This window comes from Montipora capricornis, chromosome 4 (assembly GCF_036669925.1).
Source record: "Montipora capricornis isolate CH-2021 chromosome 4, ASM3666992v2, whole genome shotgun sequence".
In the NCBI taxonomy this organism is placed as follows: Eukaryota; Metazoa; Cnidaria; class Anthozoa; order Scleractinia; family Acroporidae; genus Montipora; species Montipora capricornis.
Genome location: NC_090886.1, coordinates 38,147,963 through 38,167,962, shown reverse-complemented (window position 1 = coordinate 38,167,962; position 20,000 = coordinate 38,147,963). Strand labels below are relative to the sequence as shown.

The 20,000-nt window shown below is 39.9% G+C and overlaps 2 protein-coding genes across 5 annotated transcripts in view; one reads left to right on the top strand and one right to left on the bottom strand.

Annotated features, from left to right (window-relative positions):
• Nucleotides 1-13,113, top strand: part of LOC138046886 (rhodopsin-like) — a 23,136-nt gene extending 10,023 nt beyond the window's left edge. For 3 of the 4 annotated variants that reach the window (XM_068893477.1, XM_068893479.1, XM_068893480.1), the window contains exons 2-3: nucleotides 4,033-4,761; nucleotides 11,514-13,113. In XM_068893477.1, the coding sequence (XP_068749578.1) occupies nucleotides 4,106-4,761; nucleotides 11,514-11,961 (1,104 nt within the window). In that variant the 5' untranslated portion in view covers nucleotides 4,033-4,105 and the 3' untranslated portion in view covers nucleotides 11,962-13,113. Of the gene's footprint in view, nucleotides 1-181; nucleotides 591-4,032; nucleotides 4,762-11,513 lie in introns of those variants that run through there. The other variant, XM_068893478.1, reaches the window with a different exon arrangement.
• Nucleotides 13,114-19,773: 6,660 nt separating this feature from the next.
• Nucleotides 19,774-20,000, bottom strand: part of LOC138044694 (melanopsin-like) — a 5,948-nt gene continuing 5,721 nt past the window's right edge. The window contains exon 3 of the mRNA XM_068891142.1: nucleotides 19,774-20,000. This exon is cut by the window's right edge and continues 544 nt beyond it. The gene's annotated coding sequence lies outside the window, so the exon portion shown is untranslated.

Here is a 20,000-nt window from a genome sequence, read left to right as displayed (position 1 = left end):
TATGGCTTACCACTGAGTTTCAAGTTTCACTATCGGAATCATATTAACTGTTGGGCGTTGATAAGCCCTCTTGTTAAATGAAACGCAGTCTGGGCTACACTTAAAATGATAATTTGCCTAGGTTAAAATCTCTTGTCTCAAATATCCCTGTCCATTATTGCATTGAATATCAAAAGTATTTTTAAGTTGCTGTATAATTTCCAATGCGACGAATTTCAATGCTGACTAGGTTCACTCATGACTAGGTTCTCGGGGATTAGCTCAAGGCTATTTGCATCTTTTCTTTGTCCATATGTATTTTTATTCTAATTGAATGATCGATATCGGCTTTTCAAAGAACTCCACAGGAGAGCATAAGAAGTGAAGCTTTGGGCAGAGAGCCATATTGAACTATCGCATCAGGAAACGGGAAATTAAAAATAATTTTGTTTAGATGTGAAAGTAGCAGACCATGATTTAACAGAGTACGTCATTACAAAAGCTAGCGCAACGTCCATTCGACTTTTTTTGCTTAAACCTCGTGGATCTACAACAGTGAATGGCCCGACTTTACAAGCTTTGCAGGAGTCCGTTATAGGAGAGGACCTCAGGTAACGTTAATCATTTTGTAGCCTAAATGATGAGGTTTCAGTGAGCTTTCCTTTGGTCGACACAGTCATTTAAAGCACTATGATTTACAGACGTTCGGTTCGAGTACGTTATCACTGAGAATAATACAAAGTAACGCGATCTGAAAGGCAGAGAAGTACTGATCAAGGAATGCTGCTTCCTAGCAGTATTTGTCAACCGCACCTAGAATCGATATAAAAGCAAACTTAGGTGTGACGGGGGTGTGAGTTGGGTATGTTTAGAAGACAAAACGGAAAAAACTGAATTATCTGGGCCGCATATGACACTGGTGATTTCGACGTGTCTTTAAAAACACAATCGTTTCGTGATTTTCTTCGAATATCTTCGACGCCAGGCCGGTAGTTTTACGGTCTCCTCTGTCTTACTTTGAAGTTGCTGCATATTCGGCTAACAAAAACATTTTGTCGCAAACTCTTAGTTTCGTTTCCAAACAGCACTGAGTGTTTTTTTTTTCTTTTTTAATAAGAATGATTTGTTTCACAACCAAAATCTTCCTCTTTCCGATTACAGTCATTAAGCTTGGTAGGTAATATTTAAAAAAATAATTTATAATTTCGTATTTGAAGAAGAAACTCGGCGGTCAATCTTGGTGTTACAAAATCGTGGCCACAGAAAATGAAATTGGTTTGCAAATGGGAGAATTGGAAGATCGCAACCAATTCAGTGTTTCTTTCATGATTTCCTCCTGAACGAACGTAGGATGAGTCACTTTAAGCTGCGAAAAAAAAAACGATGATTACTTAGGGTTCCAAACCTTTAATAATTACTTATGGTCTATCCTAAACCATAGAAGTGGATCATCGGTGTGATATTTCCTTCCTTTTGAAAAAAAATTAATAGTGCACTTTCACTCAGTAAACAAATTCCCCAAAATGCGCCTGAGAGTGTGGTCTATAAAATGGAAACGTAGACTTGCTTCCTCAACAATTATTTTATCAGCAGCGAAAAACGACGGATGTGTTAATGTATACGTTTGTGATTATTAACTGGAAAAGCAATGAGAAGATCGCATGCTTAAAATGCGAAAGCAAACGGCCCAAAATTGTTTCTCCAAGGACTCAGGGTTAAGAGTATAAGAATATTATGTTTTACTGAGAAACAGTTGCAGATTTTCTGAAGCTGCAAAAGAGATTTTTATTTAAATTAAAAAGGAGATAGGTTTTGCATCAAATTACCGCCTAGACTGGAAAGAGATTCTCAACACAATCTTCAAGAACGGAAACAATTAGTCGATGTTACACCAATGTTTATCTAGGCACTCTTTATTTCTATAAAAGTTGGCAAATCGTTACAGCGAGCTACTGACTATCACACGAGTTTATGTAAACAGCACGTGGGCCTCACGCGACCACTTTCTTTCTTGCGTGCCAACATCCTCACCGCCAGGAGGTTCAAACAACGTTTTCAGCGAATAGCACCTTTCACCTGCAACGTTTAGCTTTTTTAGTCACATAAAACTGGCCGTTATCCAAGATTTTAACACACTGATCTTGCTGCTGCAAAGCTACATTAACTATCCATTTGTGTTAGATAGACGCATGAACACATGATTGAAAAAAGCAGAATGTTTTCTTGCCTTATTTTTGAATTATAAGAGCCCACGAAAAAAAGAGAAAAGTCGTTGATCCAAAGGCTGTGAAATGGGGATTTTGGTTTTCCGTAAAATTTACGCCATATTTCAGTGTACTCAGTTGAAAAATCTATGCAATAGTATCTATGATTATCTGTTCGAGATTTTAAGTTCACTATGAAATGAAATGAAAACCTCTCTCCTTGATACGAAAGTACCGGGTAACATTGAATTCAAAAATCATCCCCTTCGAAAATCTTAAGCGTGTCAGGTCTTTCCAAAAGAGTTTTATTTTTGTGCCAAGACATCCACTGACTGCTCCTAAAAGTTTTTTGTGCGATCGATGTCTACGACATGACGGCGACAAGTCACTGTGAGCCTTAAAAGTCACCACCGTCCTTGAGTCTGGTTTTATACGAGAAACACAAATCCATGAATAACGTTTTAGATAGTCTAAAATTGAAAGATTATGGACCGATGTGGAGGTTTGACGTGGAACCTTAAGAAAAATTTGTTTTGTCGTATTAGTCTGCCGAGAAGACTGGAAAAACCAGATTGTCTTTTTATTTGACAAGGAGGTTTTTCCTCTTGATGTATAGCAGGTCTCAAGCAAATTTGGACCTGCTGTACGACACACAGACCGTAATATCAGTGATCCCGTGCCTCTCTCTTTGCAAACACAGCGCACTTTTTTAGACGTCCCCAAGAGTTAATACTGAGTTAACGGTAGTCCCTGTTCGAGAAAATGTGAAGTTTTTCCAATTACTGATGTCACAGTCTTGCCCAAGGCAGCACCTTTTTAAAAGCTTCACTTGAACCGAGGATCTCCCAATCAGCTGACGGACGCCACATTGAGGCATAGCTATGTCATGTGTCCCCACAGACACTGCATCTAATAAAGCATATACGTGCGACAACAAGGTAGCCATAATGATGTCAAAAACTAATCTTCCAGGAATTTCACCGTATTTATAATGGTGATAGGACTGAGTGGAGTCCAATTCGGTCTGTAATCATACGAGTGATTAACAAAATCATAACCATTGCAATTTCCGAGAAAACAAATGCATTCCTTTTTCCCTGTCTAATGTTACAGATTCGTCCACTTTAGAAAATCTCCAGTTTGGTAGGGTAGATCGTTGTTGCCATGGTTATTGTCATAAATTCTGTTATTGGTGGATTAAGCTGAATGCACTTAATATGATTGGCTGATGTAACTATCCGATTACAGGTGTCCGATTACAGCCAACTGTCCGATGTCACTGTCCAATAGCCCTTCTCAAGGTTAGTTTTTCGCATTTGCAGTACAATGTAATCTAACGTGGGTGCGAGGCAATTTCGGGTTAAAACTACAAAATAGCCCGAAATTGCCTCACATACAATCATGCTAGATTACATTGTAATGCAAATGAGAAAAACTAACCGTGAAAAGGGCTATTACAGCCCTACACAAATAAATAGTGAAAAATAAAGCAGTTGATGCACCAATCAATTTTGAGAAAATTGTAATGGTTAGGATTATTATGGAAACAGTGTGTTTTTGTTTAAAAATACATATAAAATTTGTAATTAACTGTCACTTCTGAGGATGCATGTCGAAGCATACGAAACGTCAAGTAAATAATTTCAAACAATGCGCTTGTTCATAATGTTTGTCAGCGCTGTTTGCGTCTTAGCTTTGATTAAGTTAAGATGGCCAAATAAAAAGAATATTACGACATGGATAGGATCTGTATGGAGGCGAGGTAGGAGGGTTTGTTGCTCTCAAACGGAGAAACGATTATGAAGTCTTTAATTTCTAAGTGCAATTTTTTCCCTTGAATTTCTTCCAGAAGATGGAACCACAGTGATTATTCAAGGCAAAAGATGGAACTGTAGAGATTATCGGAGGCAAGGCCATGCACTATGAATTTGACAACAGCCAAACAAGACCTCAAGAGTCTATCAAATCATTCCAACCAAGATTCGTCTGACTGGCAAGAGGCCGGCTACATTGCATACGCGACAGTCATGTTCACAATCGTCTCTGTTGGTTTCCTCGGCAACATACTTAGTACCATCGTCCTTTGTCAACCATTCCATCGAAAACAACCGCTAGCTCCTCTCATGCTGAACATTGTGCTAGGCGATCTCTTTCTAATCGTCTTTGCCTATCCCACTTTGATGCAAGTCGTCGTTCGTGGGAAGGACCTGCACGCCTACAAAGCCCGATGTATCTTTTACGCATTTGTTAACGGTGCAGTAGGCTTGACCTCTATCGCCACTTTCACAACAATGACAATTGTCTTGAGCTACTGTACGCATCAAAAGATTCCAAGATTTCGGGTCTCCAACGTGACAATCTTTCATCTTCTAGCAGCATGTTGGTCTTTTGGTGTAATCTTAATGCTTCCTCCATTGCTTGGATGGAGCCGTTTTGTGCCTGGTGCATCAGGAATTAGCTGTGGTCCTGATTGGACGGATACATCTGCTGCTGGGAGGGCGTACAGCCTCCTTTTGATAATCCTGGGGTTTTGTGGACCGATTATAGCTATAACTGGCTCATACATTAAAATCCTCAGGTGTGTATCGTGTTATTTAACGACAATTGGTCACTTGGGAAAATAACATAATACTCTTTGTTTGTACCCCCACATTTTGCATAAGCATTCTTTCCAGTTTCTCTTGGGACTTGCAATGGTCCCAAGGGAAAACAAAAAAAATGCTTATGCAAAATTCGGGAGGACAAACAAAGAGTATTATAATATTTTCCGAAGTGCCTGGATATGAGATTGCAAATATATCCAATCTCATATCCAACAAGCGCGAATGGATTAATTGTTTCATTAAATTTCACTAAACTCCAGACTGTTACGACCAGAAGATGCTTTAATTTCACAGAAATTGGCGCATTCATGCGATCAGGCACCTTATAATTAAAGTCATGCTGGATATGACCTGATAACCAAGATTGAGTGAGCCAATAAGAACGTTAAAAACGCAATATCTGAGATTGAAATTTAATAAAAAGCTATTTTCCACAATTCTTAAAGTGCCCCTGTGATAAAAAAAACCACTTCCTTTTTTCCTTTAGATTTTGAAAGTGTGTTTGCCTAACACCTGACTGGCAAAATTTTGAGCTTTGATTTTTATCCAAAGGCCGTTTACTTTGAGTGTAAGTTTTGGATTTCACGGTCCGCCATTACTCACGTTCAAAACTGACCGATTGGACCTCAGACGGTTAGATCCAGGGAAAAGTGACGTCAGAGGCTCACTAGCTTAAAATTTTAGCGTGTGAACACAGCTTATTATATATGCAAAGTGTGAGTTAAAAAGTCTGAAAGCCCAAAACGCCCGTGCTGCATATTAATTCTGCGGCGTACACACGTATTGCATTCTTAAACTAGTGAGCCTTTGACGTCATTTTCTCCTCGATCCAGCTCTCTCAAGAACATAATGTTAGTAATGGTGGACCATTAAATAGGAAAATTACAGCTAAAATAAAGAGGTGTCTTTTTGAAATCAAGGCTTAAAACGAGGGTCACTTAGTGTTTTGTTGACATAGCTTTGAAATCCAAAGAAAAATATGAATTGATGTTTTGGTCACAGGGGCACTTTAAATGCAAAGTCTAACCAGAAAATGACTCAGAGTCTGCAGTAGGAAGATGTCCTCCGCGACCCTACATACCACCATGTGCGAAGCAATTCTTTGATTGGTCTCACGTGATAAGCTGGCCATGTTAGTGCCAAAACAATAAAAAGATGTGGCTCAAGGGCGTTTACCATTTGCACGGAAAATCCAGTTGGAATGGAACGCTTGTAATGTACAGGATTTTGCCGGTGTGGCGTTTCGCCAGGCTCGAGTCTCTCCCGGCTGGAAGTAAACAATAACAAATCAAAAATCGTGTCGCAATGCGGGAAAAGAGGCCTAAGAGAACCGGATCGAGTGGGAGTTTACAAATGTTACATGAATTTCCGGTCATTTCGGTTGGAACGAGAAAAGAGGAATACGTTTGAGGATTTCCATCTTTTTCGGAAACTTTCTGGTGGAATGAGCAGTACCATTTGAATTTCGCTTTTTGTTAACAAGTGGCCTCAAATTTCCGAAAGACGTTTTAGCTATTGTTCCCAGTCACGAACATGACCGCCGTGAATTAAAGAATAACCGAAGCTCCCCTTGTGCTTTGAGTACAGCTTGTTTAAAACTGACTTGATCAACTGGTCCTCCTTCACAATTAAACCATTTCAAAACCTGTTTTCCCCTCTGAGTGGAGACTTCTGGTCGTGGCGGTCATGAACGATGCTTGAGCAGTAACTATAGGAAAGCATCAAAATCCAGGCTAGAACGCCATTTGAGCCAATGATCTCCTTGGTACCTGTGAAGTACTCTACCAATTAATTGAGATATCAAACCCCACTTTGAGCTGGTTATTTTCGTGAGTTCGAAAGTATAGGCAATCGAACGAATGCGAGTGCATTTCTTTTTTTATGGGCACTAGTGATGTTTTGAAAACAGACCATTTTACAGTTGTGTGCTTAGTTACCTGGCCTTTGAATGAAAGTGAGGCTGGAGTTGACGTTGTTTTGATAGGAACCTCATTGCTTTTCTTACGTAAATTCCAACTAATTAGCACTGATGACAACAACATCATTAACACAAGAAAAGTACGAGGTCTGTATCATGACAAGGTCAACCCCAGGTACACTTTCCTTTAAAGGCCGTTAGCTAGCACACAACTGTGAAAAGATCTATTTTCAAAACTGTATTCTTTGTCAGTGACACGAAGGAGTGTTAGGGATGACACGTGTGATCTTCTGTGCTTGCATGTGTCGGGATTTAATGAATTTAAAACGTGTCCTGTTCGAATATAACTTCGATCGTCAAGGCAGCCCAATTTACCCATGAGAGTCACGGAATACAGTAGCATTAAGGCTTACAGGAAGGAGCAGACAAAGTTAACGGAAGGTGGGTTTGGTACGGGAATTTTGCCGCCTTCGGTCCCTCTTAAGATTCTCACTGCTTTCAACATCTAAATTCCTCAGAGAACCGCAGCTTTTTTTGGCTTTTATGAAGCTACGAAAACGCCACAAAACAATAAGTTTACGAAAGATAGACGTGAACCTCGCAATTATCGAGACAATTTAAACAAATTCCATTTTTGACACCTTTAACGGAATTCGAAGCCATGGCCTCTGCTATGTCGGTACAATGCTCCACCAACTGAGCTATGAAGCCACTCAGTTGGGAGCAGGTCAATATGTACATTTATTACAAAAACAAAGGCTTTCCACGTCTCACAAGTGCGTTGTACTATTTTAGTACGTTTCCTAGCCGTTCTCACTATAAACAAATATTTATGCAGGGAGATAATAGGGAGCCGTAAGCAACGACAATGTCACAAATTTTCATATTTAGTGGACAAAAACAATAGCTTTTCACCCACTACATGCGCATGCGTTTTTCATTTTTGTCCATTTCTTTGCCGTCGTCAGCAGAACAACAACATGAAGTACCAAATTTGAGGTTTTATGGAGGACGTCAGCACCTGAAGATAATGCAATGCTTAAGCACGCGCGTTTTTGAGACGCGAACGGACACCAGAAGTGAGCTGTTTTCCCTTTTAACTTGTCTTCACACAACCAAATTTACATTAACAAGTATCTTTTCTCCATTGGAGATGATTAACATAAAAATCTGGGAGACACCACTGTCCTGGTACGCGTCCCAAAAGGAAGCTTAAGCACGCGCGTTTTTGAGAAGCGGAAGGCAACCGGAAGAGAACATTTCGTGTGCCAGGACAGTGGTGTCGCCCAGATTTTTATTCTAATCTTCTCTAATGGAGTAAAGATACTTGGCAAAGTAAATGTGGTTGTGTAAAGACAAGTTAAAAAGAAAAATAGCTCACCTCCGGTTGCCCGTCCGCGTCTCCAAAATGCGCGTGCTTGCTTAAGCTCCCTATTTAATAGGGAGCTTAGGCACGCTCCCAGTAAGCGACGACGACGGCTACGAGAACACCACAAGACGATAGGTTAATGAGCTCTGCACGCCCCACGCTTGCGTTTGACATTTTGATACACTTCATCAAGGTTCTGGCCCTGACAACGATGTGAAATGATCTAATTTGAGATTATGTGGAGGACGCGAGCAGCTGACCATAAATTTTCAGTTTTCTCTCCAAAACATCCACAGAGCAACCTATTGAGGAATATTGATGAAAAGAAAGCCACTGGCCTCGATATGATGCCAAGTAAGTTGTTGAAAATGGCTGCTAGTATTGTTATTCCATCGCTGACCGCCATATTTACAAGAAGTCAATTATTACTGGGATTTATCTAACAGAATGGAAAATGGCCAGGGTAACTCCGGTGTTTAAAAAGGGTGAAGAATCGGACCTCAACAATTATCGTCCAATTTCCGTTATTCCGGTTGTCTCGAAGGTTTTTGAAAAAATTGTTTACGATCAACTGTACCAATACCTAAATGACAATCAATTGTTATCAAGGTGTCAGTCGGGCTTTCGCTCCTTACATAGCACCCTAACGGCCTTGCTTGAGGCGACAAATAGCTGGTCTGTTAACATCGACAACGGCTTCCTGAACGGAGTAGTCTTCATTGACCTTAAAAAAGCTTTCGACACAATTGATCACGAAATTATTTTACGTAAATTGTCTTACTTTGGTGCTGACCAGGCAACTGCTAAGTGGTTTCAGTCATACCTAAGTAATCGGACCCAAAGGTGTAATGTAAATGGCAATCTGTCAACTGCCAGCACTGTTACTTGTGGCGTACCGAAGGGTAGCATCCTGGGTCCCTTGCTTTTTTTGATGTACATTAACAATCTCCCTAACTGCCTGCGGGTTGCTGCGCCGAGAATGTTTGCCGATGACACCAGTATAACTTTATCTGCAAAAACGGTAGCCGATCTTAAACTAGCAGTGTCTTCTGAACTTAACAATCTTACCTGTTGGCTGAGAGCCAACAAATTAAGTTTAAATGTGGCCAAAACTGAGCTAATGATAATCGGATCTAGGCGGAGATTAAATACCCAATGTGAGGAGATTAATATAAGTATCGATGACAGGACGATCAAGAGAGTTGACCATATTAAATCTCTGGGTCTTACCATTGATGCACACCTCTCTTGGTCTAAACACGTTGACGAGATAAGCAAGAAAATCTCTTCAGCCATTGGTGCATTGAAACGTGTACGACCTTTTATTCCGACGGATGTTGCAGTTCAAAGTTATAATGCTTTAATGTTACCACATTTTGATTACTGCAGCCCGGTTTGGGATGGTATGAGTGGCTGCTTTAATGATAAATTACAAAAATTACAAAATCGCGCTGCCAGAGTAATTACTCAATCACCTTTTGATACGAGCTCCAACCTCCTTCTCGCGATGCTTAGGTGGAGAAGCTGTCTCTTCGTAGTAAAAAGCAGAAAGCTTTAATTATGTATAAAACTTTGAATGAACTTGCCCCAGACTATCTTCGATTTCTCTTCACTGAACGCCACGTTAATGATTATAACCTAAGAAATCTTGAAGGAAAGCTTTCGCTGCCCAATCCAAATATTAATTACTAAAACAAAGTTTTTGCTACAGTGGGACCTGTTTGTGGAACAACTTGCCCCAATATTTAAAAAGTGTTTGTTCTATTGGGCAGTTTAAACGGGGTATTAAGAAAGTATCTGAGATATCGGATTCCCACACGGCAATCATGTAAAGCAGTTGTACAAGTTTTAATTTTTAATTATTAACTTAACTGATGATTCTCCGTGTCTAAATAAAGACTTACAATACATTACATTACAGAGTTCATACCAATTTCGTTTCTGAAATGTTCTTTCCATGGCGAACGACTTGGAATAATCGCAAAATTCTTGTCGTCGTCTTTTTTCGCTTCAAGCTCCCCATACAGCGTTTTCACTCACGTGGAGCCATATTGGATTACTGAAACAAAAGAACTTGAAGTATTTGCATAAAAATAAAGTGAAGTTGAGGTTTTAAACCTTTGCAAAGACCGTGGACGATAAGTCTTGCACAGCGTTGGATCCGAGAAGATCGTGATCAGTCAAAATTGATTACAAAATATTGATGAAAGTCAAGTAGACTATTGCTAGACTGATAAAACAACGCGAAAATGCATTTTTTTAACGATATTTCGGCTGGCCAATACCAGTCTTCATCAGGTTTATTCAGAGATCTAACGAATTTACAGAATATATATACACATTTTATGAAGTAATTAAAGAAGATTTTAAATGATAACGCAAAGGCCGGGACACACTAAGCGATAAGTCGCTGCGACACGTCCCGGGGACAAGTCGCCGCAACAATTCGCCTTGTGTGACACGGTTATTTTCATGAAAATCATTGTCGCTGCGGCAGAATTTTGTCGCCGCGATCAGTCGCACGAATTCAAACCAGTTTGAATTCGTGCGACTTATCGCAGCGACAAAATTAGCGAAAGCAGCGTTGTCGCATCGTGTGTACACTTCCGGCAACAAGTCGCTGCGACAAAATATAAATGAACCAATGAGAGAGCGTTATATGGGCAGCCATATTGAATTAGAAAACTAGTTCACATTCCCCCTCATACGAAATCACTGCGTGTGCACCGAACAGGCGTCGTGTCGCAGCGACTTGTTTTGCAAGTGGTACACATGGAGCAACTTGTCGCAGAGACCTGTCGCTGCGACTTGCCGCCTAGTGTGTCCCGGCCTTAACGTGATATAGCCACTGGATAAACAAACCAAGATTATAAAAGAATAAAATGCCGTTGAAACACTATACACTATAACGAGATCGTTCAATTATTTTATCCGTCACGCTTGTTTATCCCAAGAGGTTCTGTAGTTTGAGCATTTTCAATAAGATGGGCTTCCCGAGCTTTCCTAAAAGTAAAAATATAGTTCACTCCCCGGAGGAATGGTTTGGTACACCATTATGGCCGCCATTTCTTTGTTATGGAACACCAATATGGCCGCTGTGACGTCACATGAAAACGCTCTGATACCAGAGTACCAGACATTAAAAAAAGGAAAATATCGTTGACGTCATCTGTTGATATCAAAGTGCTAATAGAGTGTTTTCGCTCATGAGACTAGCAGCCATATTTGCAAACTGAAACAAAAGCAAGGGTTTCATAAAAATAGAGTTCAATTCCCAAAAGAATATTTCACGAGTCTTCCAACATGGCAGCGATTTCTTTGTTTCACTCCTCCAAATTAGAGTTTGTAAACCAATATCCTCCCTGTGAGGTACATTTATCTCATTCATGCAGACTTTTTTATTCCTGGTTCTCTTTTTATTCTTCTCTTTTCGTCGATAGACTCATACGCCGAGACATCGCCATCGAAGACAATCGAATCAAACTGAGAAGACGGTTCTGGCAGATGAAGTTAGTGCGCCTGACGGCAATTGCAATAACCGCTTTCATGCTTAGCTGGTCACCGTATTCTCTTGTTAGCCTGATTAGCATCTTTCGAGGGAAAAGCGTCCTGTCTGCCGGGGAAGCAGAAGTTCCCGCCCTCATGGCCAAAGCATCTGTTATCTATAACCCCATTGTGTATACTGTCATGAACAGGCGCTTCAGACGGACCCTTTGGAACATTATCTTGTGCATCACCTGTAAACTTCTTCTATTGCTTTGCCCTGAAATAAACAGAATAACTCAGAAGTCAAAGCGTCGCGTGACAAGAACTGTAACAGTTACATCACCCACTCAACTGAGCAACTTTGGGGAATTTCTTTCTTCTTGGAGACAAAATTCTTCCTGAATTCAGAGAGAAACATGCTTTCCGTGTAAGGTGTTTTGAAATTATGTCTTCATGGATGAGGAGAACAACACGCTGAAAAACGGCAGAGTTCTTCCGACAGGTGTCGAACCCATGAAAGAAATTCGAGTTCTGCTGACAGGGGTCGAAGCTATGAGAGATATCCAAACTATCCCGACAGGAGTCGAACCCACGATCTTTAGCATTCAGCTACAGGAGCCGATAACATTTTGGCACATAGCGCATTCACAACCAAATAGCATGCTCTGACCAGTTGAATATCTGGACAATTAATAACGCGAAGGTTTCTAAATTGATTGAACCTCCGGCTAAGGCAATTTGAAGTGTCACAATATCAAAATTATTACTTTAACAAATCATGTGCAATAAGCACGGTGAATAAATTAGAATTCTTGACATTTAAAAAGCGTTGCTCAAAGTGCGTATAAATGTACTGGGGGAATCTCAAAATCTACGACAAGAACTCTACCACATAACAACAACGTTTGATGCAGTGGCTCTGCAGGTGGATTCCGAAGCTTAGTTTATTTCTTTCGAATTTTCTTGTCTCTTATGAATCGCATCATAGTTCAGTCCTCGAAATTCGGTTCGGTTTGGAGATAGTCTGTGTAGTTTTCAGGAGTCGGATAAACCGAGATATGTCCAGAAATTCTCGCGTTGGCACCTGGTCAATTTCGAAGAAATTCAGTGAAACACGTTATCGATGACGTTTTTTGTTGACGTCGCCGTCTCCCTGAGTAGGGAGCTTAAGAAACGACGACGGCGATGGCAACAACAACGCAACAAAACAATGATATCATTGGTTAAAAGAGCATAAATAATCGTGCTGCAGGTGCAGCACGGATCTTAGCAAATATGTTTGCAGTCCTCTGCCTAACGACGACGTGAAATCACCAAATTTGATGCATGACGTTTTGACGACAACGAAAGCATGCAATAAAAAATCTTTCATTCTCTATTTACACTCTGAAACCGCTCGAACCTATTTATTTTTAGGATACTTCGCCCACATTGTAGGAGCTGAACAAGATCGAATAATCGCGAAACATTTATGATCGCGCAAAGTTATACTTGGTGGTAGCGTTTTTTTCAACGTCTCCGTGGTAGATCCGAAGTTTCCTATTTTTTCAAGCAAGACCCATTGTATTAATGACCGGACTCCAGCCCTGGGGCCCGTTTCTCGAAAGTTCCGCCATTTTCGGGTGTCACCATTCCCATTGTATCTCAAGAACGGATAGGATTTAAGTCGTCAAACTTCAAAATAACTTTTTTTTTTTGTTACCTTGAAAAAATGTTAAGAGATCGGCTTTCCAAAACAAGTTTGTTTTGGAAAGCCGATTTTTAAACATGTTTTCAAGGTAACAAAAAGAAAAATGACTGTAAGGTTTGACGACTTTAATCCCCTCCGTTCTTGAGATACAAAGGGCATTGTGACACCCGAAAATAGTCCGTAAAGTTCCGGGACTTTCGACAAACAGGCTCCTGCAGGGGCCCGTTTCTCGAAGGTCCCGAAACTTTACGGGCTATTTTCGGGTGTCACAATTCTCTTTGTATCTCAACAACGGAGAGGATTTAAGTCGTCAAAATTCACAGTAATTTTTGTTTTTGTTACCTTGAAAACATGTGAAAAGATCGGCTTTCCAAAACAAGCGGTTGCCAGTTTCACAAATGGTTTTTCGGGCCCGAAAAGTTATCGGGACTTTCGAGAAACGGGCCTCTGGGCCCAGTTTCTCAAAAATCCCGAAACTTTACGGAGCGTTTTCGGGTGGAGAGGATTTAATTCGTCAAACTTCACAGGTATTTTTCTTTTAGTTGCCTTGAAAACATGTTTAAAGATCGGCTTTCTGAAGCAAGCGGTTGGCAATTTCACAAATGGCTTTTCGAGCCCGAATAGTTTTCGGGACTTTCGAGAAACGGGCCCCAGGGCCCAGTTGTTCGAAGCTCGAACTTCTCTTTCAGTTTATTTACCAATCAAAAACATTTCTACAAGGTTTTTATCGTTCAGCTTTGTTTGGTTTACTTCGAAGTAAAATATCGCTTTGTAAAGGCATTTTCGACCGGATGAATTCAATCCTCGGTTGGATCTTAACTCGGCGCAGATTGGTGTTAAATTAATCAGCCTCTGACCAAATTGGCCCTGGTGTAGGTACCATGCGCTGGAATAAAAGGTGCTTTTAACGGATACACTCCTCTTCTCACCCTGGAAGATAAGACAGTCGATAGGCTATATAGGGTAGGGAAATTTAAGTTGTTAGGAACTTGGCTTAGTGAGGACCTTAAATGGACAGAACATGTAAATGAGGTCACATCATCATGCTATTGAAGTGCTAGCCACTCTAAGAAAGAATATGACACCGCAAGAGACTAAGAAGTTTCTTGTTCAAAACTTCGTCTTATCTAAACTCAATTTTAATGACTTATCCACTCCCCGCATTTTTGCAGAAAAGAGTAAAACGTGTTCAGAATGCTGCTGCAGGTTTTGTCTTAAATCGTTTCTTCTCGGAAAGAGATGTACCCGGCTTGAACTTGGCTGGCTGCCTACGCTGAGAATTCTCAACTCAGCATTCTTAAGTTTGGACACCGAGCTCTTTTTAGTGGAGCTTGGCCCGAATACTTGGAAGTGCCTAGGCATAATCCCCAACGTTCACTGCGCTCTAGTAATGCGCCTGTAATAGAAATTCCCTTAATTAAGGGTACTTTCCAGGACTCATTAGCGACTTTACTCAATCCCCTACCCGCAAATGTAAGGCGGTGTCCATACTTGAATACTTTTAAAAATGATTGTTTATAAATTTTAAACAAGCGGGCCATCACGCGCGTAAGTTGAACCCCTTAAGTTGAACCTCATAAGTTGTCTTGACAAGGTTCCTTAGTCATGGTTACTCATAGTATTTATAGCATTTTTAGATCTTACAATTTTTAACAGTTTTGAACTTGTGCACTATGTTTGTAATTAGTTAGATTTTTTAAGTAGTTAGCTCCTAAGTTAATATGACGGATGCAAAGCAACCATGTAGAAATACTGTCAATATATCGTTATTACTATTATTATTATTATTATTATTATTATTATTATTATTATTATTAGATCATCACCATCATCATTATAGTTGTTTCAAATAATATCTTCACCGTTTTTCGGACCTTTTTACAAGTTACACGACGTACCCAATTATTTACTGAGATCCTAACTCCTTTTCTTGCTACACGGAATTTGTTTCTATCTGCAAATTTCAAGCATCATTTTAATACGATGAAAACTTTCAGATTGGAATGGCCAAAATGAACAAAATTCCTTTAAGGTGGCTGAACTGAACCAGTTTCAAAACTGCCAAGGAACTGTACCATTACGAAAAATTGACTGCATCGCCAAACATTCGTGCTATATTGCCATTACTTTGAGCCGGTACGCTAGTAGATTTTGGTAACCATGCAGTCGGAGAGGCAGTTTGTAAGTTTGACTCGTTGCTTATGACAACAAAGGAAGTTAGCCATTCAATTTAATAGAATGGGATTGTTATCCAGGGTTCTGAGTTTTTGAAGCATAATATGCAGACGTCTATCACGAAGGATCGAGCTATGTTACCAGGTGAATCAGTGAAGTGTATACTGGTGAGGATCCAAGTGTTCAGATAGGTAGGATTAAAGCCAGGAACATATATTCCCTTCAAGAATGTCACTAAGTGAACTTGTCAGGGATATTGGACGCAGATTGTCAACTGTAGACATGAATAGGTTTAGTTTTAGAGAGGGATATGACGTCTGCACTTTTCCATCAGACTTGAATAGAGCCTTCTTGAATTGAAGTATTAAAAGTGGGACATATTGGTTGGCTCAAAATGTGAGAGTTATACTAAAGCAACTGGGTCGGTAGAGTAGCGCACATGGACGGCTGAAAGTGCTATTGGACGCTATGCACAGATACGAAGAGCTTGTCCGCGATTTCTTCTAATGTGACCGGCCGTCAACGGAGACCAAGAGATGAGTTAACTTTCGTTTGCGAGAATGAATATTTAACAATTACTCTACGAGGGCGCACTGGATATGAAGTGATAAACAACCAACGAGGCGCGTAGCGCCGAGTTGGCTAAAATGTTTTATATCCAGCAAGCCCAAGTAGAATAATTGTTTTATTAAAAACTCCATGATGTTCCCGGGGGTAGTATTGTCGACTAAAAAGGCATCGATTTCTGCCTTGGTCAATTCCAGTCCAAAACGGCTTTTTTCGGCCATTGTTTTCTCAGAACTGCAAAAATTTTTCAGTTCGCTTTATTGCTGACGCGTTCCTTGGCCATATTAGGTACAGCAGGTATATGAACTGATAGTCGGTTTCCGGCGAGCCAATGAAAATGCTGGAAATCTGATAACCGTAGTTCAGTTTTTAACAAAAAGATGTTTATAAAGTGTTAAAATCAACCTTGAATGCAGAAATGGGCATGGTTAGGTACGGTACGGTTACGTTAAAGAGAGTTAGGACCACAATTACATCAAACCTCAGGGCGAAATTTGTTTTGACCAAGAATCAATTTATCCTTGATCACAACTCAAATCCCGTGTCAGTGTTAGCTACAGAATTGGAACAAGTCTCAAAAGATACAACAAACTCAGAAAGATAAGAATTTTTGTTGCTTTTATTTTTCACAAGCACAGATAGAAATGTTGCTTATTGAATGCAGAACCTGCGTCGGTGACACGAGTTTAAGAGAGACCTTTAGCAACAGGACAATAGATAAAGACGGCGACTAAGTCGCACGAAAAGTACTGGTTCCCCAGTGAACCCCCAACCTCGTTACCAGGGCTTTTCACCACCTGCTCTCGGCAGTGAAACGAGGGAGCGAGGTTAGTAAACCTTTTGTCCGCGGATTAGGCCATTTCCGAGCTGCTGTTTGTCTCTGGTTCAAAACGAGTCTTGGTTCCAATGATAATGAGTTTGATTTGCATTACAAAATACCATTCATTTCCATTTGAATGGTTGTGCACCAGGACTCGCTTTTAAACCGAGGCAAACAGCAACTCGAAAATGGACTATTAAAACTCGTTTAGCAACCTTTTCAGGCAAGGACCGGCGTTGGAAAATCCAAAAACCCTAAATCCTAATCTCCCTGTAATTCAGAGCTTGCTCTGCGAGAGGGTTAAATAAACATTTATCATAATTATTATTATAAAATGTAAACCAAACCAAAGCTGTCTTTTCGACATTCAAAAAGTGGTCTTTTCCAAGAATGCTTGCGCACTAGTATCACAGGAGCCCATGTGGAGCGTGCAACTTCCATACAGCGTCTGTGAAAAGGCGTTTTCACAAGAAGGTTTATTTTTAGACTAGCCCTTCCCGCGAATTAGGTCAAAAAACAAAGGCAGTTCCGGTTCGGTGACCCTATGACGTCAGCTTAATTTCTTGTAATTGGTCATAGGGCTCCTGTGGGAGTCTCATTCGCGGAATTCAATCAAAAATAAATCGGTCTGTGAAAACGCCGTTACACGAACACAGTAGAGTTGTAGGCTCCGGGTCATGGGTTCCTGTATAATACACAGAATGGGATCATTTCAAATTTTAGCTCAAGGTCGCTCTGATACACATTGTAAAATTAAAGAGACACAACTGAGATCAGACCTTGAATGAATGCGTTAGCAGTGAAAAGCTGCTTCTTTACTAGTATACCCTTTTCAACTTTTATCACATCTGTTTTTCTTTGTAGCCTAGTTAATTAGTCACTTATCTTAAACATTAATTAGTCACTTCTCTTGCAAATATCATTTAACTTTACGGTTAAATGTGACCATTGATGATTTATGATAAAGTATACGAAACGTTAAGTAAAATATAATTACAAAAGAGGCGTTTGTATCTCGTGTTTGTCAACGCTGCTTGGGAGATCACGATTAACGTGGGTGAGACAATTGCAATTTCCCAAAAATCAGACCACCATGCACTGTTTGCACAAATTTCACACATTGTCACAACAGTTTCGCTCTTTACTCCTGCGATATTTAGTTCACTGTCGTACAAAAATAGGACAAAACTGTATGTGATGAAAGAACGAGAGAAATTGACGGTAAAATGCGCGCACGTTTTTCTCCGTTTATAGGACCTTTTTAACCAATCTCTAGAGACACCAATAACAATAGAGAAATGTACGACTTCACGTCACGTGGATACCTCCTATAAATTCAAAATAGACCTTTTTACCGATACGGCGGCCATTTTGATTTCTATTGTTTCGAAAGAATAGAAGATCAAAATGGCCGTCATATCTGCAAAAAGGTCCATTTAAAATCATCACAAAATACCCGGCAAAATCACAATCCATAGTCGCATTCCTTCTCAGGACTACATTCATTCACACCCTGACCAAACGTCATCGAGGCATGTTATTCCTGGATCCACGCGCTTTCAATAGTATTTTCCTATCTCATTGCTGGTTTTCCATTTGTGTCATGGCCGCCACGTTGGTGGACGAAAACAAATGATCTCTTATGTATATATATTAGCCCCTTTTGTTCGTCTACCAACAAATGCACATTGCCTCATTGTTATCTATAAAGATTGGTTGCAAACCATCTATTCCCTATTTTCGCAAATCCCATGATACAGTTTATTTGGGAGGGTTATTTGCGTTACAATGGATATCCAGTTCACTGAAGCATTATACAGACCCAAGAGTAATTAAATAGTATTGTTTTTTTTATGTAAAGAACCCCCCAAAACGTATTCCATTATGAGATTGGGAAAATAGTCTATAGAGAGAAATAAGGAACTAGGACGTTCATTTAGGGGCTTGGAGGCTCGAAAGAAGAGAAATGCTAACGGGAACTCTTGCTTTGCTTTGCAAAGTTGCAGCTATTTTCAAGATGACGTTTCCCTCTGCTCACAAACCAGTTTGGCGTGCGAATCATTCAAACTAAAACAAGTTGTGCTTGATCATGTAAATCAAACTCATTTGCGTTGGAATGGTTCTGACTCGTTTTCAAAGAGAGGCAAGGAATAACGACTATAAAGCTACGTCCATAACTGAAACTATGCGAGGCCCAGAACCCTCGTCATGGGTGTAAGGTTCTTTGTTAATCAAATTATGACTTGCTGTCACTGTCAAGTAAAGCAGTTTTTTCAATCATAATTATTTACCAAAATCTTTGGCTTGAAGAGAATAACAGCGTATTTAAGGATAGAAAGCTTTTCACATTTGAAAGTATGACACGTTTGTTTTATGAGGTCTACTCGTTATTTCGCAAAGGTTAGCTTAACCATAACTAAGTTTTCAGCAATACGAAGACTTCTATACTTTGAAAGTGATGTACAACCAAAACCTCATATTACTAGTTCCTTTATAAAATCCAAGAAGCACTCGAGAACTAATTGGCAAAACACTCTAGTGATTTGAAGGGGCATTTTTTAGACAATTTATTGCATTTTTCACATAGGTTTATCCATATTAATTAATTATAAATATTTTCTTTATAATAACAGTTCTTTTATTTGCCGTTTATCCTATTTTGTCACCTTTCTGATAATGTAAGCGGGTTGAGTGAAAAACTTGTTTTAAAGTAAAAATAAGCGACTGATAAGAGCGAACGATTTCAATCTTGACCCCAAAGCTCTTTTCTTGACTGGGGGAGAGAAGAGCTCTGGGAAACCCTGAAACAAAGTGTCTTCTCGTTGGTTTTTGTGAATAACAATCAAAAGCGTCTCTAATTGGTGCATTTATGTTAGCACCAGGAGTAAGCAGGGGCCGTAACGTTCAAATAACCAATTTTGGGCTACAAGAACCCTACAACGCATGTTCTCACTGCATAGTTTCCCGGAGCCTTGGGTCGATCAGAGACTCTCCACGAAATCGTCATCAAATTGGGACCGGTGAAAGATCACTCGTTTGTATAACTATTTATTTCATTTTTTGTTTTGTCTTTGTTTTTTTATCTAAAGTTCTAGATGACAATTTACCATAAATTCGTAGGTATGTTATTTTTCCTGGTTACTTGGGTTCAATTCCAGAACGAACTAAGGTTTCTCCACTGTCGGTTTT